Here is a 22,644-nt window from a genome sequence, read left to right as displayed (position 1 = left end):
CATATGAAAGTTGCAGAGAGCTAGCTGCCGGCTATTATAACTCAAAAGATCTCTGTCCGCACACACATAAAAAAATACTATAGTATTTTGTAAGAAATACTGTAGCGTTTTTAAACCACACAATAATAAAATACATTTACTAATTAGTTTTTAGCATTTGAATTTATTTGTTGTGGTAATTCTGTAGTTGCAGTGCTAATACAACACATAATATAGTGTAAACAAATTACCCAATACTGTAGTGTTAGTATATTTAGGTATATTATACTACATTCATATATTCATTAATTTTCCTTCAGCTTAGTCCCTTATTTATCAAGGGTCGCCACAGCGGAATGAACCACCAACTATTCCAGTGTATGTTTTATGCAGCGGATGCCCTTCTTGCTGCAACCCACTACTGGGAAACAGCCATACACTCTCACATTCCCACACACTCTCAGACACTACGGCCAATTTAGTTAATCCAATTCACCTATCACATTCTTTGGACTGTAGGGGAAACTGGAGCATCCGGAATAAACCCATACGAACACAGCGAGAAACTCCAAACCAAAGACCTTCTTGCTGTAAGGTGACAGTGTTAACCACTGAGCCACCATGCTGCCCATATTATTCTACACTACATCTCAATTATACTGCAGTATTTATTACAGTTTATCAGTTGACTATACAGTAGATAACACTAAAGTATTCTGTAGCAATCAATATACTGATTACAGTAATTATGTTATATATATATATATATATATATATATATATAGGTTAAAAATTTGGTCTTTTGGTTTGGTTCAAAATAGCATTTCCTATAAATTACCAGAGATGTTTGTGATATAAATGTCATGTTCAAATTCCACGCCTATGCTATTTTCATGATGTATAGGAAAACAAAGAACAAAGATAAATCTACATTTTTATTTTTAAATAATTTCTTTCAATTCTTTTGAATGGAAATTCCCAAATCCAGAAGTGCAACCCATAATTTGAAACACAACAGGCACGAGCAGAATATGAAGGATAGAAATCAGAGATCACCAATCTCCAACCGTACGGCTAGCGTTTGACGAATGAGGCAGCGCTTCATAATCCTCCTGGAGAATTACTATATCAATAAATCCTCAAGGCTACATCAAAATGAGATCAGCCGCGTTCAGGAGCTGCCTGGACCTGCGGTGGGCCATTCATACAATTAAACATACAAACAAACACAGGGTGTGTCGCCACATTGCTGCTTTTCATCAACATGGAGATTATACGCTGCAGTCGACCGAGCCTCCTTATTAAACTCACAAAAGGTCTGTGATTTTCAAGCTCCTCAGTCCCACGGGTGGCAAAAGCAGACCGCCGCAATAATCTAAATTGAATTTCCTTTACGCAAGACTGCATGTTGCATACTACTGTACCTCCACCCTCACCAGTGCCTATCTATTAATCCAACCTTTACTGATTTTTTACTTTCAGTACATATCGTTTTGGAGCAGTTTAAGAATTTTGTTGTTGTTATGGTTCTTTTTGTTGATAGACTTGGCTTTGTTTTTGTTGTTGGGCTTGGTTTTGTTGTTGGGATTGGTTTGGTTTTGGTTTGGCTTGATTTTGTTTTGTTTTTGAGTTATGTTTTGTTTTGTTTCATTTTGTTTAATATAATTTTGTTTTGTTTTGAGAGCAGTGTACAGATATATAGTGCCATTGTACTTTAGGCATTCAAGTCTTGGGCCACTGACATTTTCCAATCCAGTCAACTTTGCTTCCTTTCAACATACTGTTGAATTATCATAAAGGTAGAACTGTCAGATGTCAAAATGTCAAAAAACAAAACAAAACAAAAAAAAAAACACTTTAGCTTTTTGTTCCTTTAAAAATGTGGGAAGGAAACTAAAATAATCTATCCAGCCATACATCCATATTCTGAAGATTTTACATAAGCATTTTGGATTTTTGTTTTTTAACCAATCCAAAACCAACATTTTTATTAGATGACAAAATATACATTAAGGATTAAAAACATTAAAAAATAACATATTTTAACATATTTTATTGCAATTATGCCAAAATAAAATCAAACAAACATTAGATATAATTAAAATAAAAATACTGAATAACAAATATAATAATATATAAAAAAACTACTAAAGCCTAAACACATAGATCATTTAAGAACATTTACAAAAAACAAAACAAAATATGTTTAAAATAAACATAACTCAAAAACTTAACAGATTAGTTATAGTTAAAGTAACAGAAAATGTTATAACAGAAATGCTAAAATGACACTGGTAAATTTCATTGCTAATTTTTTGCCTGACTGTTGACAAAATAGTGTAATTTACAGTATAAAATAACTAATTTCTAAAAATGTTTAAAAAAATTAAACAACTAATCTCTGGAAAAGGTTTAATCCATTTCTAAAAATATATGGAAATTATGGCATTTTAATAAGTCATTTCCTCATTTGCTTATACGTACACTGGAAAACACAAAATATGAAGGTAACTCAAACCATTTGAGGAAACTGATTGCAACAAACCATTTAAGTTCAAAAACTAATCATAATGAGTACTGTGAACTTATTTGAGTAAACGAAGCAATTTGAGCAAAGTAAAACCCAATAAATGAAGAGAACTCAAACCAACTGAGTACTGTAAAACCCAATAAGTTAAGGCAACTTGAACCATTTGTGGAAACCGATTGCTATAAACCATTCGAGTTAAAAAACTAATCCTAATGAGTACTATGAACTTACTCCATTTAAGCTGATGTAATGAGTTATTTAATTAACTCGCTGCCTTCAACATTGAGTTCAAAACTCTTTTCAAATAAGTTGAATTAACTTTCAGTACATATTGAGTTAACTACACTCATTTCATTTGATAAAGTCGCCAGTTGAGTTTTACAGTGTAAACATGAAATTTCAATAACTCTGTAATAAACGCTGTTAAGGAAAAAAAAAATCTGTTACTTCAGATGTTACACTTGAATAAAACGCTGGGTTGTCAAATACTGACAAAACCAACCATTGGGTTGAAAACCATAATTGAAATTTATTTAACAGAAATATATACCCAACCAGGCATTTTTAGAGCGTACTTTACTCAACTGAGGACAACACATGCACTTAATACACTTTATTATACATATACACATAGACCTGACCTACAGTACATGCTACTGTATAAAACCGCAGGTTAATCATGTTTATATATAATAACTTATATCTGATTGTAACTTTAATAATAACTTAATTTGATTGTAATGCAATATTGCGCATCTTTTTTTTTTAAAGCTGCTTTGAAACTATAATTATTGCAAAACAGCACTATACAAAATAATTGAATTGAACTGTGATGTCTTGCCTTTAAAGGAACAAAAGGGGAACCAGATCTACTGTTTTTTCCCGAGAAAATTCTCCTGAGTCTCTCAGGGTAATGCAAAACTGCTAAATATACTTCTGTGAATTTCAGTGTTAGTAAATGTGATTTGGGCCATTGTTTTTTCTTTATATTAACTCTCCATAATGCAAAACAACAAGCAGCCTTTACCATGTGTCCCCTAGCACTCCTCTCTCTGCTTCTCCTGCTGAATTAGTGAAGGTGTCGGGATGAAGAAAGGGGGTTTGGGACTTGGAGGATGAGGGGGGAGAAGAAGAGGAGGATTGGGAAGCTGAGAAATGTCACTGTCTGCTCTTTGTGGGTGCCAGAGATTGGAGGCTTACCGGCTGCTCCAGGCGACCGCGCTGTGCCACTGACTCCTCCTTAATCGCTTTCCGTGGATCTGCCACGTACGTTTACATCCGCCCGCGTGAGTCCCGTCACTGAGACCCCCAGATCAATACAGTGAGGGAGATGCCTATTACTGAACACCACTGCAGCCACACAGATAACCATTCTTTATTTCAGTACAGTGCACAGAGATGTGGATACAAATATAGTATTATTGTTGTCAACCTGAAAATAAATACAGACAGAGAGAGAGAGTAAGAGAAATATTTGCACTTTAAAAAAAATGCTAGGTTAATTTAGACCAATGTTGGGTCAAATGAGAACAAACAGTTTTTTACTTCCTGCTTCGCTACTGTTCGGACGTCTTTGCCTACTGCTCCGCTCTCTGCTCACTTGCTTTTATATCTTAAACCCTAATTTTAACTTGAGCCTATCAGCACAGTGCTCAAACGACACAACTTGATGATCAGCATCGATTCTACAAACTTTCTGGAATATAGCTTTACTAACAAGAGGGGAATTATCGTCTAAACAATCCTCCCGCTACCAGCTATCAGCTGCTCACATTCCTGAGACGGGAAAACACGGCTGTGAAAATGCCTCTGGATCGGATTAATTCAGATTCTCACTGCTGTACAAACTGCCACAAACTTCTACAAAAGATTGCAGTTCTTGAAACAAAGTTACTTGCGATCCAACCAGAACTGCAGCGTCATTGTGGACGCTCACAGCAAATAGCCGGTGAGTCCCATAAATCTATTCCTACCACTATTCCGAGCACTGAAAAACAGATTAAAGCTGTTGAAAATGAGCATTGGCATAAACAAGGTGCGAGACCAAAGGGTACTCGTGGGGTCAGATCATATGCTGCCGCATTAGCGTCCTCTACCCCAAATACAGCTCGGACTCAAATACAGCTTCAGAACAGATATGAAGTATTGAGTATTATGGGTGAAGAATCCCCAAATGCAGTCAGACAGAGATCGCATGACTCAGCAGCTAACTCTGCATGGAACAGAGGCTCAAGGCCGACTAGACAGCGGCATTCTGCTCCGATCGCACCTGAGATAAGAACACTAGTTGTAGGAGACTCAATAATCAGGAATTTTAGGAGCAAATCTACAATGACATACTGCTTCCCTCATGCAACAGTTTCTGATGTAAACAAAGAACTTAAGGAAATTCTGAAGAAGCACAAGACTGCAAAACGGATTATCATCCATGTGGGGAAGAATGATATTCGGAAGGAACAGTCAGAACTGCTCAAGAGAGATTTCTGTGAGCTCTTGGAAACAGTTGAAAGAGTGAAAATTCAGCCGTTCATCAGTGGACCACTCCCTGCAAGAGGGACTAACATGTTTTCACGGCTGCTTGGTCTAAATGTATGGCTGCAGAAAGCATGTAACAGGAAAGGACTGAATTTTATTGACAACTTCAATCTCTTCTGGAACCAAAGACAACTGTTGACATCAGACGGCCTTCACCCAAACAAACTTGGTGCAAAGGTACTAAAGGACAATATCTTCTTCTCCCTCCATCATCCATCAGCTGTATGTGCCACTGACCTCAATCCAAATGGCACATACACACCCAGCAAATGTCCAGATGACCACAGGACCTCAAATCAGCTCCCGAGTGGACTTGGGGCTGACGCATCACCCAAGGACAGTGATAACGCCACGCAGCCAAAACACCCACTGTTGATAGAGACACTATCGCTGGCCCTCTGCTCAACACAGACAGACTGTGACGCATCAGAACAGCATCATGTCTCGTCACTAAAAAATGATCCTCAGGAAAACACCCAGGAAAACATATTTCAGCACCCAGAATCTCCAGAGCCACAGCCTCTGTCGCCAGACACGTTCCCACTATCACCTTGCTCGCCTCTCTTGGGTTTCTCAAAAAAGATGGAGGAACTGGTGCATGCTGGAACCAAACTTTCACACTCCATTGCCGCAAGCCCCCAGTTACCAACCAAAAAGCGGCCTGCTCCACAACCACCTCTGAGCCCACGTGGAAGAGCCCTCCGACATTTGCCCCACCGCCAGGGCCCAAACAACAACGCACCATCCTCAGCTGGTGAACAAAACTGCTCTCCATGATGTGTCTCGGGTGCCTGCTTAGATAACAGTGTCTTTATCAGATGTTTACAGAACAAGCAGGAACCCAGTGTGCCTGTAGCTTTCTCTACACATATATGTGTTGTATTACGTGACAGAAAACCGAAGACTTGTTCAGGCCGTATAGTAAATCACTCAAATCTTGTGTCTATTAAATATAAATCTGAGACTACTGTAGCAAAAACAGCTAAAACTGTTAAGTTAGCACTTTTAAACATCCGATCACTCAACAATAAGTCACTTTTAGTCAATGATTTTATCAGCTCAAATTGCCTTGATTTTATGCTTTTAAATGAAACTTGGCTAGATGACAGCTGTAGTGCAGCAGTTCTGAATGAAACAGCTCCTTTAAACTTTGACTTTTTGAGTGTTTGCAGAGCCAATAGGAGAGGTGGAGGCATTGCTGCCCTGTTTAAAGATGTCTATGAGTGTAAACAAGTGTCATTTGGTGACTTTTTGTCTTTTGAATATCTGAGTATAGCACTAAAAGGTGCTCCACGTATCTTACTGATCATTATCTACAGACCTCCAAAATATTCTCCAGCTTTTATTGATGATTTTACAGAGCTGTTATCATTAGTAACCTCTGAATTTGACTATTTTACCATTGCTGGGGATTTTAATATTCACATTGATAATCCAGAAATCAATGCTGTAAAAGAACTGATGACTGTTTTGAACACTTTTGATCTGACTCAGCATGTTCAAGGACCCACACACAATCGTGGACACACTCTTGATCTACTTATAACTAAGGGTTTACACATTTCATCAACTGTTGTTAAGGATGTTGCACTATCTGATCATTTCTGTATTTTCTTTGATATATTGATCACTCCAGCTATTAAAGACAGATCTGTCTCTGTCAGAAAGAGATGCATAAATGAGAACACTAATGAGCAGTTTATGAAGGCCATATCGCTAGCACCAAGTATATCTGCAGACTCTGTTGATTCTCTTCTTGATTTGTTTAACTCTAAAGTTAAGAATGTCATAGATGACATTGCTCCTGTTAAAGCCAAGAAGATAACTAGCAGCCAAAGGGGTTCCTGGACTAGGTCCCCAAGAATTCAAATGACGAAAAGACAGTGCAGAAAAGCTGAGCGTATGTGGAGAAAGACGAAACTAGTAATCCATTATAATATCTATAAAGACAGTCTTCGTGCTTTTAATATGGAACTAAAAACTGCTAGGCAGACTTTCTTTTCAAGCCTTATAAACAGCAACGTAAACAATGCTCGTAAACTCTTTGCAACGATAGAGAAACTCACAACCCCCCCCAGTCGGATTCCCAGTGAGCTACTCTCTGAAAGCAAATGTAATGAGTTTGCTCATTTCTTTACTGACAAGATCAATAATATCAGAAAGGCAATCAGCTCATCCAATCAGCCAAATTGTGTCGACGTCAGACTAGCTCAACCACAACTTAAGAAATCAGACATTATGTTCGATTTCATGGCAATTAATGGCAAAATCTTAGAAGAGATCGTGCAAATTATGAAAACATCAACCTGCAGTCTTGACACGCTCCCCACATCATTCTTTAAAACGGTGTTGACCTGCTTAGAAAAGGATCTTCTAAAAGTGGTAAATGCTTCACTTCTCTCGGGGATTTTTCCTAACTCACTTAAAACTGCAGTTGTTAAACCCCTCTTGAAGAAGAGCAACCTAGATAACACCATATTGAGCAATTACAGGCCCATCTCAAATCTCCCTTTCATTGGCAAAATCATTGAAAAAGTTGTTTTTAACCAGGTTAACAAGTTCTTAAACTTCAAGGGGTGTTTGGACAATTTTCAATCTGGTTTCAGACCACATCACAGTACAGAGAGCGCCCTTATAAAGATAATCAATGACATCCGCCTAAATACAGATTCAGGCAAACTAACAGTGCTGGTACTGCTTGATCTCAGTGCTGCATTTGACACTGTCGATCACAGCATACTTCTGGATAGGCTGGAAAACTGGGTTGGGCTGTCTGGGACGGTCCTCAAATGGTTCAGATCTTACCTTGAAGGGAGAGGATACTATGTCAGTATAGGTGACCATAGGTCAGGGTGGACACCCATGACATGTGGAGTCCCACAAGGCTCGATTCTGGCACCACTCCTGTTCAACCTTTATATGCTCCCTCTGAGCCAAATAATGAGAAAGAACCAAATCTCCTACCACAGCTATGCTGATGACACTCAGATCTACCTAGCCTTACTGCCTAATGACTACAGCCCCATTGACACCCTCTGCCAATGCATTGATGAAATTAACAATTGGATGTGCCAAAACTTTCTTCAGTTAAACAAAGAGAAAACTGAAGTGATTGCGTTTGGGAACAGAGATGAGGTTCTCAAGGTGAATGCGTACCTTGGCTCTAAGGGTCAAACAACAAAAAATAAGGTCAAGAATCTTGGTGTGACTCTGGAGTCAGATCTGAGTTTCAATAGTCATGTCAAAGCAGTTAGTAAATCAGCATACTATCATCTCAAAAACATTGCAAGAATTAGATGCTTTGTTTCCAGTGAAGACTTAGAGAAACTTGTTCATGCTTTTATCAGCAGCAGGGTGGATTACTGTAATGGCCTCCTCACTGGCCTTCCCAAAAAGACAGTCAGACAGTTGCAGCTCATCCAGAACGCTGCGGCCAGAATTCTGACCAGAACCAGGAAATCAGAGCACATCACACCTGTCCTCAGGTCCTTACACTGGCTCCCAGTCACATTTAGAATAGATTTTAAAGTATTATTACTGGTCTATAAGTCGCTAAATGGCCTAGGACCTCAATACATTACAGATATGCTCACTGAATACAAACCTAACAGATCACTCAGATCTTTAGGATCAAATAGATTAGAAATCCCAAGAGTTCAGTCAAAGCAGGGTGAATCGGCTTTCAGCTACTACGCCCCTCGCTGCTGGAATCAGCTTCCAGAAATGATCAGATGTGCTCCAACATTAGGCACATTCAAATCAAGACTGAAAACACATCTGTTTAGCTGTGCCTTTACTGAATGAGCACTGTGCTATGTCCGACAGATCGAACTACTATGTTTTTCTCTTCTTTTTAACTCTTTTATAACACATTTTATCAGCTTTTATTTTATTTTATTTCTATTCTGTTTGTTTTTATTTCTCGTATAATTGTTTCTTTTATTCCTGTTTATGTAAAGCACTTTGAATTGCCACTGTGTATGAAATGTGCTATATAAATAAACTTGCCTTGCCTTGCCTTGCCTTTTATGACAGCCCACAGCCTGTTCAATATCCGTATATCTGCTAAAATGTCAAAAAGAACAAACAAACAACATAAAAGTATCATTAAAATATCAAGTTTATCCCAAATCATTTTTTTAGGTGAACTGTAATGAACAAAAATTACAAATTGTCTTTTCAAATGTTTAAATATTTTTTGTCTCATAACGCTGCATTAATCAAAATTACATTAAAAACATTAAACCAAACAATCTTGACCCAAAGTTGATTTAAAACAACCTAGCATTCTTTCTAGTTCACTATAGTAAAAAATAATAATACAAAATAAAAATACTATGCAATTTTACTAATAATATAATATAATATAATATAATATAATATAATATAATATAATATAATATAATATAATATAATATAATATAATATAATATAATATAATATATTCATTAATTTTCCTTCAGTTTAGTCCCTTCATAAAGGGTCGCCACAGCGGAATGAACTGCCTGATATAATATAATTCATTCATTCATTCATTCATTTTCTTTTCAGCTTAGTCTCTTGATTAATCTGGGGTCGCCACAGCGGAATGAACCGCCTGATATATAATTCATTCATTCATTCATTCATTTTCTTTTCAGCTTAGTCCCTTGATTAATCTGGGTCACGTCACAGCGGAATGAACCGGCAACTTATCCAGCACATGTTTTACGCAGTGGATGCCCTTCCAGCTGCAACCTATCTCTGGGAAACATCAATGTGACGTGACATGACGTGACGTGACGTAACAATATAATATAGCAAATAAAACTAAATATACTTCAATATATTCCACAAAACAAACAATATATCCAAAAACCTTACATATGTGTAAACAGAATGAGCGCATATTTTGTAGTCTTTTCTTTTTTGAAAAAACCAACAGACTCACAAAATCCTACAAATATATAAATACGTTACTGTCTTGTATACACTACTGGTCAAAAGTTTGGGGTCAGTCTGATTTTTAAATGATTTAAAATAAGCTTCTTCTGCTCACCAAGGCTGCATTTATTTAATCAAAAATACATTACAAATCGTAAAATTGTGAAATGTTATTGCACTGTAAAAATCACTGATCAAAAGTAGATTATCATTTAATTTAATCATTTATTGCAGTGATTTTAATGTTGAATTTTCAGCTTCATTACTCCAGTCTTCAGAGTCACATGATCCTTTAGAAATCACTATTATTAATTTAATTATTAATAATAATAATAATTATTATTATTATTAAGATTATTATTATTGATGGTAATAGTAATAAAAGCAATAATGACTGGAGTAAAAATTTCATTTGAAACTACATAAAATAAGAAAGCAGTTATTTAAATATTTAGTTAAATATTTAACATTTTTTTTTTACATTTAATAAATGCCGCCTTGATGAACAGAAAAATCTTCTTAAAAAAAAAACAACAAAAAAGAGAAACTGACCCCAAACTTTTGACCAGTAGTGCGTGTATATACATACTTACATACATACATACATACATACATACATACATACATACATACATACACACACAGTTGAAGTTAGAATAATTAAACCCCTTTGAATTTTTTTTCTTTCTTTTTTTAAATATTTCCCAAATGATGTTTAACAGAGCAAGGACATTTTCACAGTATGTCTAATAATATTTTTTTCTTCTGGAGAAAGTCTTATTTGTTTCATTTTAGCTAGAACAAAAGCAGTTTAGAATTTTTTAAAAACCATTTTAAGGTCAAAATTATTAGGCCTTTTAAGCTATATATTTTTTTCGATAATATATATAATATAATATCATTATACAATTACTTGCCTAATTACCCTAACCTGCCTAGTTAGCCTAATTAACCTAGTTAAACCTTTAAATGTCACTTTAAGCTGTATAGAAGTGTCTTTAAAAATATCTGGTCAAATATTATTTCCTGTCATCATGACAAAGATAAATAAATCAGTTATTAGAAATGAGTTATTAAAACTATTATGTTTAGAAATGTGTTGAAAAAATCGTCTCTCAGTTAAACAGAAATTGGGGGAAAAACTAAACAGGGGAGAGAATAAAGCAGGTCGCACACCGGAAGCGCGGACATTCGCATGATATTTAGAGCGGCGCTTCTGGTGTGCAACCTGCTTAATTCGGGGGGCTAATATTTCTGACTTCAACTGTATATAATGCAAAAGGTGCAACCTGTCGAGGTGTGAGGTTGGTGCCATGACCCAGTCCATCATCCTCAAACAGCACTCTCTGTGTATAAGTCCTTATGAAGGCATTTTTGAGAGGCAGAGGCCATTAGGAAAGGTTTTTGCATGGTGCTTTTCGCATGGCAACAAGGCGGCTTAGATACCAGTTGCTAAGGACCAAATGAGAGACGAGCCCCCCTAAAGAGACTCTGTGCCAAAAAGAAGGAAATATCCGTGCGGCAGTGCAGTAAAATGCCTCCGCTGGGTTACAATGGTGAACACATGCAGTCGCTGAAGGATAAAAAGGGGCCACATGTGTCTGTTGAGGGTGGCAGATTGTCAGACTGTTGTGGAGGAGAAGCCTGAAAACTGATCCAGTCTGGATTAACACACACCATTCAGTCTCTGGCAGTCTCAGTGTGACAAATGGCATGGTTTTGCCCCTAACTGACTTAATTAATTTTGAATTAGTGACAAATGAGGAACAGAGCAGATGGAAGAAAAAACCTTTTCATTTATAATCGATATGCTTTTACATGATGTAAAAGAATTCTTTAAAGCGGTTTGGTAATAGAAAATATAATAATAATAATATAATATTCAAAACTATTAGTAGAAATATTTGTAAAATATATCGACCATTCTATTATCTATCTATCTATCTATCTATCTATCTATCTATCTATCTATCTATCTATCTATCTATCTATCTATCTATCTATCTATCTATAACATTTTATTTTATTGTATTTATTGTATGCTGTATATAAGATAAAAGAAAAAAGATGAAATATTGAAAAAGGTATATATATATATATATATATATATATATATATATATATATATATATATATATATATATATATATATATATATATATATATATATATATATATATATATATATATATATATTAGCCCATTCCCCCCACCCGTTTATATCTTTCCCAAATTTCTATTTAACAGAGAGAAGATTTATTTCAACACATTTCTAAACATAATAGTTTTAATAACTCGTTTCTAATAACCGATTTATTTTATCTTTGTTATGATGACAGTAAATAATATTTTACTAGATATTTTTCAAGACACTTCCAGACAGCATAGTGACATTAAAAAGCTAAGCTAGGTTAATTACGTTAACTAGGCAGGTTAGGGTAATTAGGCAAGTTATTGTATAATGATGGTTTGTTCTGTAAAAATCGAAATATATATATATATAAAACTTAAAGGGGCTAATAATTATGACGTTAAAATGGTTTAAAAAAATAATTTTAACTTTTATTCTAGCCGAAATAAAACAAAGAAGAAAAAATACTTTCAGACATACTGTGAAAATTCCCTTGCTCTATTAAACATGATTTGGGAAATATTTAAAAAAGAAAAAACTATTCAAAGGGTGGCTAATAATAGGCATGTAGACATGGTCAAGACGATCTGCTGCAGTTCAAACCAAGCATCAGAATGGAGAAGAAAGGTGATTTAAGTGATTTTGAATGTGGCATGGTTGTTGGTGCCAGACGGGCTGGTCTGAGTTTTTCAGAAACTGCTGATCTACTGGGATTTTCACACACAACCATATTTAGGGTTTACAGAGAATGGTCAGAAAAAGAGAAAATATCCAGTGAGCGGCAGTTCTATGGGTGCAAAGGCCTTGTTGATGCCAGAGATCAGAGAAGAATGGACAGACTGGTTCCAGCTGATAGAAAGGCAACAGTAACTCAAATAACCACTCGTTACAGCCGAGGTATGCAGAAGAGCATCTCTAAACGCACAACACGTCCAACCTTGAGGCAGATGGGCTACAGCAGCAGAAGATCACACCGGGTGCCACTCCTGTAAGCTAATAACAGGAAACTAAAGCTACAATTCACACAGGCTCACTAAAATTGGTCAATAGAAGATTGGGAAAAATGTTGCCTGGTCTGATGAGTCTCGATTTCTGCTGCAACATTTGGATGGTAGGGTCAGAATTTGGCATCAACAACATGAAAGCATGGATCCCCCTTGCCTTGTCTCAAAGGTTCAGGCGGGGGTTTAATGGTGTGAAGGATATTTTCTTGGCACACTTTAGGCCCATTATTACCAATTGAACATCGTGTCAATGCTACAGCCTACCTGAGTATTGTTGCTGACCATGTCCATCCCTTTATGACCACAGTGAACCCATCTTCTGATGGCTACTTCCAGCAGGATAACGCACCATATCATAAAGCTCGAATCATCTCAGACTGGTTTCTTGAACATGACAAGGAGTTCACTGTATTCAAATGGCCTCCACAGTCACCAAATCTCAATCCAATAGAGCACAATTGGGATGTGGTGGAACAGGAGAATCACATCATGGATGTGCAGCCGACAAATCTGCAGCAACTGTGTGATGTTATCATGTCAATATTGACCAAAATCTCTGAGGAATATTTCCAGTGCCTTGTTGAATCTATGCCACGAAGGATAAAAACAGTTCTGAACGCAAATGGGGGTCCAACCTGGTACTAGTAAGGTGAACCTAATAAAGTGGCCGGTGAGTGTATATAATTGCTTTGATCTTCTAACACTAACACCTAGAAATACCTTGATCTGATATTCTATCAGTGACACTCTTAATTAAGAAATTATTTCTTAAATAAACTACTTTTAACATTTTAAAAATATATTCTTTGTTTCACTGCAGCTTCATTTATTTTTATGTCATAAAAATATATTTTATTTTAAATAACATATTTAGTTCAAGGCATTGTAAATAACATTAAAATAAAATAGTATAAATAAAATGGCCACATTTCTAACGAAGCCATCTGTAATTATACAATGATTTGTAACTGATTCAAGCAAATTACAATCTCGCATACTGTTTGTGTTTTTATTATGCAAATTACAATTCAGTTTGTGAAACATGAACTCATTACAACAGAAAAAAGCTTTTTACTGACCTCCAGTGGCCTGAAGCGAAAGCATAGTGGCAATTTTGTTTCTCACAGATGTTTTTTCTACAACTCATATGTCTAGATTGATGCTACAATACATAAAAGCATGACTTCATCACCCAGTTCCCCTGAATAAATCCAAATACTATTAATTTTTCTTCTCAACTACTGTGTTTTGGCCAAATACGACTGTTTGAAATCATAAACCGAGCAGCAAGAGGGCTCATTTCCAAACAAGGACATATTCAAACCGCTAGATGTTTTATGGCCAACATCCCTCCACACTTTCGGTCAAACTGGATCGTTAAAATAAAGAGAGCACAATCTACAGGCAACGAGTCCCCGGTGTTGTGTTTGGATGGATGTTGCTTCTCGGTTTATTGCCTTTTGGCGCTCTTACTGTATAAATATGTATAAGCTACACAATGAGATGATGTCCTGAATCAACCTCGTTCAGGAACAATTGGTACTAAAAATATCGCTCCCTTCATCCTACAATGGGAGAGAGCTCAGTCCAGATGATGTTTTTGGACGCTTAGATGTGCCTGGGGAACGTATGAAGTTATAAATAACAGATGCTCGATGCATGCAAATATATTTGTTCAAATTAAAACCCGGGAACACAGCGTGTGACCACAAAACCAGCCATAACTGTCACGTGTTTTAATGTTGAGATTTATACGTCACATGAAAGCTTATTAAAACGGCTTTCCATTATGGTTTTTAAGGACAGGATGATATTTGGCTGATAGGCCTACAACTATTGGAAAATCAGAAATCTGAAGGTTGAAAAAAGCAAACAAAGAAAACTGCATTTAAAGTTGTACAGATTAAGTTCTTAGCAATTTAGCCTACATTACAAGTTAAAAATACTGTATATAAACAATATAAAGTTTCAATATATTTAAAGTAGGACATTTACATAATAAATTAATGGAACATCATTTTTTACTTAATATTCTAATGTTTTTGGCATTAAAAAAATCTGTCATTTTGACCCATACAATGCATTTTTGGCTATTGGCAAAAATATCTCTGATTTTTGTGATCCAGAGTCACATATGGATTTCAAACTGTACTATGATTTAAAAATTATTGTTAAAAATTGTGGTGTAAAATAAATTACCAGATGACTAATCTAATATGAAATTTGTGAAAATGCATTTATACACTACCTGACAAAAGTCTATTTAATTTTTAGGAACAACAATAATTTGACTTGTAGCTGATCATATGATATCAGTAGTGGCTTTTATGAAAGGCAAAAGCCTCTAGATTATGCTCATATTCCCTAAATAAAATATGATCATGCCTTGATTTTTAATGATTTAATTAGGACAGTAAGGTCTGATTTTGCTTGGACAAAAGTCTTGTCACTTAACAAAAAATTATGTACAGTATATAATATAAAGTCATGGTGCATTGAAAAAAGAATTACTATTGTGTATGACTCCCATGAGCTTGGAGGACTGCATCCATACATCTCTGCAATGACTCAAGTAACTTATTAATAAAGTCATCTGAAATGGCAAAGAAAGCGTTCTTACCAGACTCTGAGAGTTCATCAAGATTCTTTGGATTTATCTTCAATGCCTCCTCCATCTTACCCCTGTCATGCTCAATAATGTTCATGTCTGGTGACTGGGCTGGCCAATCCTGGAGCACCTTGACCTTCTTTGCTTTCAGGAACTTTGATGTGGAGGCTGAAGTATGAGAAGGAGTGCTATCCTGCTGAAGAATTTGCTCTCTCCTGTGGTTTGTAATGTAATAGGCAGCACAAATGTCTTAATACCTCAGGCTGTTGATGTTGCCATCGACTCTGCAAATCTCTCACATGCCAATATAGTGAATGTAACCCCAAACCATGATTTTTCCTTCACCAAACTTGACTGATTTCTGTGAGGATCTTGGTTCCAATCGGTCTTCTGCTGTATTTGTGATGATTGGGATGCAGTTTAACAGATGATTCATCAGAAAAAACAACCTTCTGCCACTTTTCCAAATGATCAACTAGAAGAATACATTTATTATTTGTTGCTCTTTCAACTAGGATTGATGACAAGACTTTTGTCAGGTAATGTATAAACTGTACAATACATAAACTGTACAATACAGATGTGTTTTGAATTTAATTAGTACCTTTATAAATAAAAGTATTAATATAACATGTTCATGCAGTTTTAATCTCAGAAAGAAATGGCTGTTTGTGAAACATTATTTATTTGTAAATGTACAACAATCCAGAAATGAGATTAAATTGTAAAATAGAAAAAAAAAGGCACAATCTGCATGGCAATACAACATTAGCATAATATAATACAGCTTTTCTCTTTATCTAAATATATAGATCCATATAATAAATCTCTTAATGTGAAATAGCACACACCTGCTGTCCATCAAATGCAGATACTTTAAGGCAACAATTGTTCAAAACTTCACAGTTTCTCTTCACACATTAAAATAAATGCATCACCTCCTCATGTGTTGAGGCTAAAACTCCACACTTCGCAAATTCACAATAGATCTTTTATATACATACAGATACAACTGGCGAATGCCTCGCGGAAAAGTGTAACGTGTCAGTTGTTTGCTTGTCTTTTTTCTTTTGATTAAGAAAATGGGAGCTTACATCTTCATTTCACACCCTATTAACTTTTAATATATTAGAAAACGAAGGGAAAAGCATTAAGACAGAGGAGATTCAAAGCAAACATGAGGCAACCAAAAGCCTTTAAGTCAAGCCAGATCACAATGTATGGCAGATTTCACCACTGGGAGGAACTCAATTCTTAAAAAGTACCAACTAAAATGAAAACTCACTGAGTATTTACAATTTACAGAAACATAAGAAGAAGAAAGAAAAGGCAGTATGGGCGTTTAAGGAACTCCAGGCAGTTTTGTTTGTATAATTATACACTGTTTGTTCTCTAAAATTTGGTTTAAGATACTTTGGTTAAATTATTCCTGCATTGAACTGAGATCTGATTGCCAAGCACATTTGGATATGCTTGTTGTGCTCATTTAAATATTAAATATGAGTTCAGAGCTGAATGTATATAGTTTTAGTGCTAAATATCAATGCAAAGGCTCTGAATCAGAATCAAGATTTTTATATAAATACCTCAAAATCTAGTTTGAGACAATTTTAACAAAAATCTCTTAATAAAAGTAAAGCAAAATCAATACTGTGAGTTTGAATGCGGGAGTTTAAAAATATGTTGTGCAATTGTTGCATGTGTGCAAAACATTCCAGCAACAAATCCACATTTGCGCCGTAATCCAACATTTTTTTTACAATTTGTCAACTATATACATGATACTGTTTTGTGTAGAAGCAAAACGTAAGGCCTAAAAGTCTTTTAATAAGGACTGTGGGAATTAAATCGCGTTCAAAAATCTCAAATATTTACAGTACCGATTCGCTATTTCTGAATGCCTGCGAGTAGGAATAAAATCAACTACATACATAATAGAGCAAATCAATAATGTTAATGTTAACCAATAAAAGAAATTATAATGTTGGTTGCCTGACAGGTGAAAATGCACTTGCAATTTCTACATTCAGTCACCGGGGGGTGCTATAGCTGCAAATATATTCTCTATAATTTCACATCTTATATATACAGTTGAAGTCAGAAGTATTAGCCTCCCTGAGTTATTATCCCGTTTATTTTTTCCCCAATTTCTTTTTAACGGAAGAAGATGTTTTCAACACATTTCTAAACATAATAGTTTTAATAACTCATTTCTAATAACGGATTTATTTATCTTTGCTGTGATGACAGTAAATAATGTGACTAGATATTTTTCAAGACACTTCTATACAGCTTAATGTGACAATTAAAGGCTTAACTAGGTTAATTAGGTTAACTAGGCAAGTTATTGTATAACAATGGTTTGTTCTGTAGACTTTCAAAAATATATATACAGCTTAAAGGGGCTAATAATTTTGACCTTAAATTATTATTATTTTTTTTTATTCCAGCCGAAATAAAACAAATAAGACTTTCTCCAGAAGAAAAAATATGATCAGACATACTGTGAAAATTTCCTTGCTCTGTTAAACATCATTTGGGAAATATTTAAAAAAGGAAAAACTCAAATGGGGTTAATAATTCTAACTTCAACTGTATATATAAAGTCTGCACACACAAGTGCCCTGACTCTTCAGAAAGCTCACAATGCGAGTCATCCTTAGAATACTGAGCAGAGGTATAATGGTTAAAAATATTCCTGTCAGAGCCTGCTGAAGAACACACACACTCCTTTCTTCATACCAAAAACATCAGCAGTGGCATGAGAAAGCAATGATGTCACTTCAATCCAGACACAGAGCAGGACGGGGGACAAAGAGCTCCTTAGCGAGAGAAATCACTGTTGGAAAAAACAAAACAAAAACAGGTCGGTGTTTGTGTGAAAGGAGATTTCCATTGGTGGGGTTAAAGAACAAGCAAAAAAAGGTTAAGATGGTGGAGAAATGTAGTAATCAATACAAGTAAACAGGAGGTTACACTCACAATTCTGGCGTAATCGGTTGCAAAGGTCACTCCTTTACTGCTCCTTTCCTGAGATCCGCTGCTGCTGCCGCTCATTGAGTTCTTGCGCATGATACCTGAAGTGTGTTCGAGATTATATTAACATATACAGTGCTCTACATATATGAGTACACCCCACACAAATCTCTCATTTAGATTAATAGTTTCTATAGGAAGCTTATATTTATGCATGTACATTCACTTAGTCAGTACTAAAGCCAAATTTGGAGCTAATCTAACAAAATAACTTATTATTAGTACACCCAAATGTATGTGTTAGAGAAAAATATTAAATAAAAAAATTTAAAAGAGCAAAATTCAAGAGAAACAATAAATGCATACAATTTAGTAGCTGTTTTCCCCAATATTTAACGCAAATTTAAATGTACTATCTTTCTATTTCTAGAGATGTTTGTGACTAAAATATTATTTTAATGAATACATCCATTTAATACATCTGTTTTGTTCAAATGCACCAAAATATACCACTATATTCGCCGAGAAATGGATAGAAATATAAATTTTCAAAATGGGGTGTATAGATTTAGGTTCAGCACTCTATTTATAACATTTTAGAAGGAGTCTAGGATTAATGACTGAACTGTATTATAAATTTATGCTATACTTTGTTGCAAAAAATGCAATTTGCTAAGACAAATGTATACACTTACATGAATTCAAGAAATTTAAACAATGTAACAATGATTTTGTTGACTTTAGGAGTGACAGATGACAAATTAAATCTTTAAAAATGAAGTATCAACCAATTGAAGGCTAATATCTGTTGATATTGAGAACATTTTAAAGAATAAATGAAAACATATTGCATTCTGTACACAATAGTTCTTTATATTCTCACCACAAACGAACCGCTCCAGGCTTCGTTTGAAAGCGTACAGAGACCACCGCTTCGAGGAGGTCTCTGTACGTTTTTTTGGTCCGCACTAGAGCACGATTGCTGCATTTACACCTGCCCAAACGAACCGCCCCAAGAGGGAAACGAACTCTAGTGTGATTCAACCGAACTAAAGAAGGCAGGTGTGAAAGCACCCTAAAACACTCTATATGTTTAATTAATCTTAAAATATAGTAAAGCGTGATATATTGAGAAAAGGGAAACACTAAACTTGGATGATGTTTTTTAAAACATAGAAAAGCGGCAACACATTACCACAAGGTTGTATTAGTTAATGCATTTACTACCATGAACAAACAATGAACAATACATGCATTACAGTATTTGTTTATGTTAGTTCATTAAAATACAGTTATTCATTGTTAGTAAATGTTGAACTATAATTAATGAATACTGTACAAGTATTGTTCATTATTAGTTCACTTTAGTAAACACATTAACTAATGAAACCTTTTTGTAAAGTGTGATCATAAAAACAAACTACAGCTCACTAAAAAATATGTGTTCTTATTTACCACATTAAAAATTGAATAGAATAAATACTGGATTATACTGATTGCAATATCATCTCTTATTGATACTTCATTGTCAGGCATTCTCCTCTCGTTCCTCCATTAAGCCTGTTTTTCCACAAAATAAACAATCGAAATGTGGAGGCCATACAAAGTTTTACAGTAATATGCTTCATCAACTTGTTTGAACAAAGCGCAAAGCTAGCAATTTTATCAAAGGCTAGATGACACTTTTGACCACTATTGTAATATACAATATTTTCCTTTGCAATATTTATTAAATCGTAACATTTGAAATAACTGCTCTGTAGTTGACATCATCAAGCTATCTAATTATTTTAACCTCATCAACACCATTTCATTCTCACAAGTAAACCACTTCTCATGATCTAATCAATTTCTGATTGATTTGAGCACTTAAAGGGGCTTTCACACTTAGGGCTGAGTGATGAAGCGATAAAACATTCCGCATTAACATTAGTAATAGCATTAATATCAAAATAAAGCAATTTTTTTTTATAACAAATGAACCTGAGCATGTTTCAAAGTAGTATACAAGTACACAAGAGATTCAAGTACACAAGTGGTTGTGATTGCAATTTCAGGTGAAGAAGTTTTTTTTTTTTTGTGATTAATATTTGAAGCATCTTCAACGGTACCTGTAGGGGGCAGTATCTCCAGTCTCTGCAGGCTGTTTCGGCGAGACGTGGGGTATCCGCTGCTCTTAGACAGGCGACGCTGCCGGCTAGACAACATGGCTGCTGGGGACACGATTCCAGGAGGGGGCACTTTACCAATGCGTTTGTACAGCTCCTCGATCTGCTGCTTTTGTGAGGCCTGGAGGGCCTGCACCTCTGCCAAATGTCTGAGAGACACAGAGGAAAATGATGAGGAACAAGGCAGGAAGATCATGTTCACAATCGGTCATGTGATCACAAATTAATGTGAACATGATCAGTCAATACATATTTGATTCGTTTTTTTTTGGTAGTTAGTTTGTTTATTTCCACATCAGTAACTCATGACTATTCCATGGCAACATCAATATAAAAACATTCATTCATTTTCTTTTCGGCTTAGTCCCTTTATTAATCTGGGGTCGCCACAGCGGAATGAACCGCCAATTTATCCAGCATATGTTTTACACAGTGGATGCCCTTCCAGCTGCAACCCATCACTGGGAAACATCCATACGCACTCATTCACACGCATACTGTACACAACAGTCAATTTAGCTTACCCAATTCACCTATACCACATGTTTTTGGACTGTGGGGGAAACCGGAGCACCCGGAGCAAACCCACGCGAACACAGGGACAACATGCAAACTCCATACAGAAATGCCAACTGACCCAGCCGAGGCTCAAACCAGTGACCTTCTTACTGTGAGGCAATTGTGCTACCCACTGCGCCACCGTGATGTCCAATATAAAAATATATAGCAAAATAATAATTATTTCTTACTTCAATAAGAGATGATAAAAGATTACATTAAAAACAATATATATGATTTTTTCAATTCAATATATGATAAATAACTTAAAATTCTCTCCAGGGATTCATTAAAAAAAAAAAAATCAAAAACAATAGTTGACTAATAAACCTATTATGTTTGGCGATTAAAGGGATAGTACACCCAAAAATGAAAATTCTGTCATCTTTTAGTATGCACACCTCACTTGTTTCAAACATTTATGAGTTTATGAAACCTGTAACCATTGACGTCCATAGTTTTTTTTTTCTGTATTATGAAAGTCAATTGTTACTGGTCTTCAGTATATCTTCATTTGTGTTCAACAGAAAAAAGAAATTCATGAAGGTTTGGACTCACTTTTTAATTTTTGGGTGAACTACAATAAAACACAATAGGTTATTGTGGGGATAATATGGGGATTGGGCGACGGGAAAAAATGTCTGTACAATTTATTACATCTGTCATGATTAAAGTGATAAGTTAAAATAAAAAAGTGTCAAATGCCAAATATCTGTGGAAAAAAATAGGCCATTTCGGCCAGTTTGTTTTCGTTAAAACTCACTGATAAATTTCTACATTCTCAAAAATGCTGTCATCACAAACAATAAATTGCTGGTACAATTTAAAGGAATGGTTCATCCAAAAAAATGACAATTAACACACAATTTACTCTCTCTCATGTGCCTTCAAACCTTTACAAATTTTCTTGAGCACAAAAGAAGATATTTTGAAGAATGCCAGAGACCTGTAACCATTGACTTCCATAGTAGGACAAACAAATACTATGGAAACCAATACTTACAGATATTCAGCATTCTTCCAAATATCTTCTTTTGCGTTCAACAGAAGAAAGAAACTCAAAGGTTTGAAACAAGTAAAGGCTGAAGGAATAATGAAAAAAAAAAATCATATTTTTGGGGTGAACTCTCCTCTTAAGAGGATCATTTTGGAGTATAGACAGAAAAGGAGTTCTGCAGAGAAGAATAAATAAATAAATAAATAAATAAATAAATACATAAACATGTCTGCTA

General features: G+C 35.3%; 1 protein-coding gene across 1 annotated transcript in view; it reads right to left on the bottom strand.

Annotated features, from left to right (window-relative positions):
• Window positions 1–16,376: 16,376 nt before the first annotated feature.
• wnk4b (WNK lysine deficient protein kinase 4b) overlaps window positions 16,377–22,644 on the bottom strand; it is a 117,715-nt gene continuing 111,447 nt past the window's right edge. Inside the window, exons 18-20 of the mRNA XM_056453365.1 lie at window positions 20,798–21,003; window positions 18,693–18,787; window positions 16,377–18,549 (exon numbers count right to left, since the gene is read on the bottom strand). Of these exons, the coding sequence (XP_056309340.1) occupies window positions 18,547–18,549; window positions 18,693–18,787; window positions 20,798–21,003 (304 nt within the window). The 3' untranslated portion in view covers window positions 16,377–18,546. The remainder of the gene's footprint in view (window positions 18,550–18,692; window positions 18,788–20,797; window positions 21,004–22,644) is intronic.

The sequence above is a fragment of the Danio aesculapii genome, chromosome 3 (assembly GCF_903798145.1).
Source record: "Danio aesculapii chromosome 3, fDanAes4.1, whole genome shotgun sequence".
Lineage (NCBI taxonomy): Eukaryota > Metazoa > Chordata > Actinopteri > Cypriniformes > Danionidae > Danio > Danio aesculapii.
Note: the sequence above shows the minus strand (reverse complement) of the source record. Positions and strands in the feature narration are given on the sequence as shown.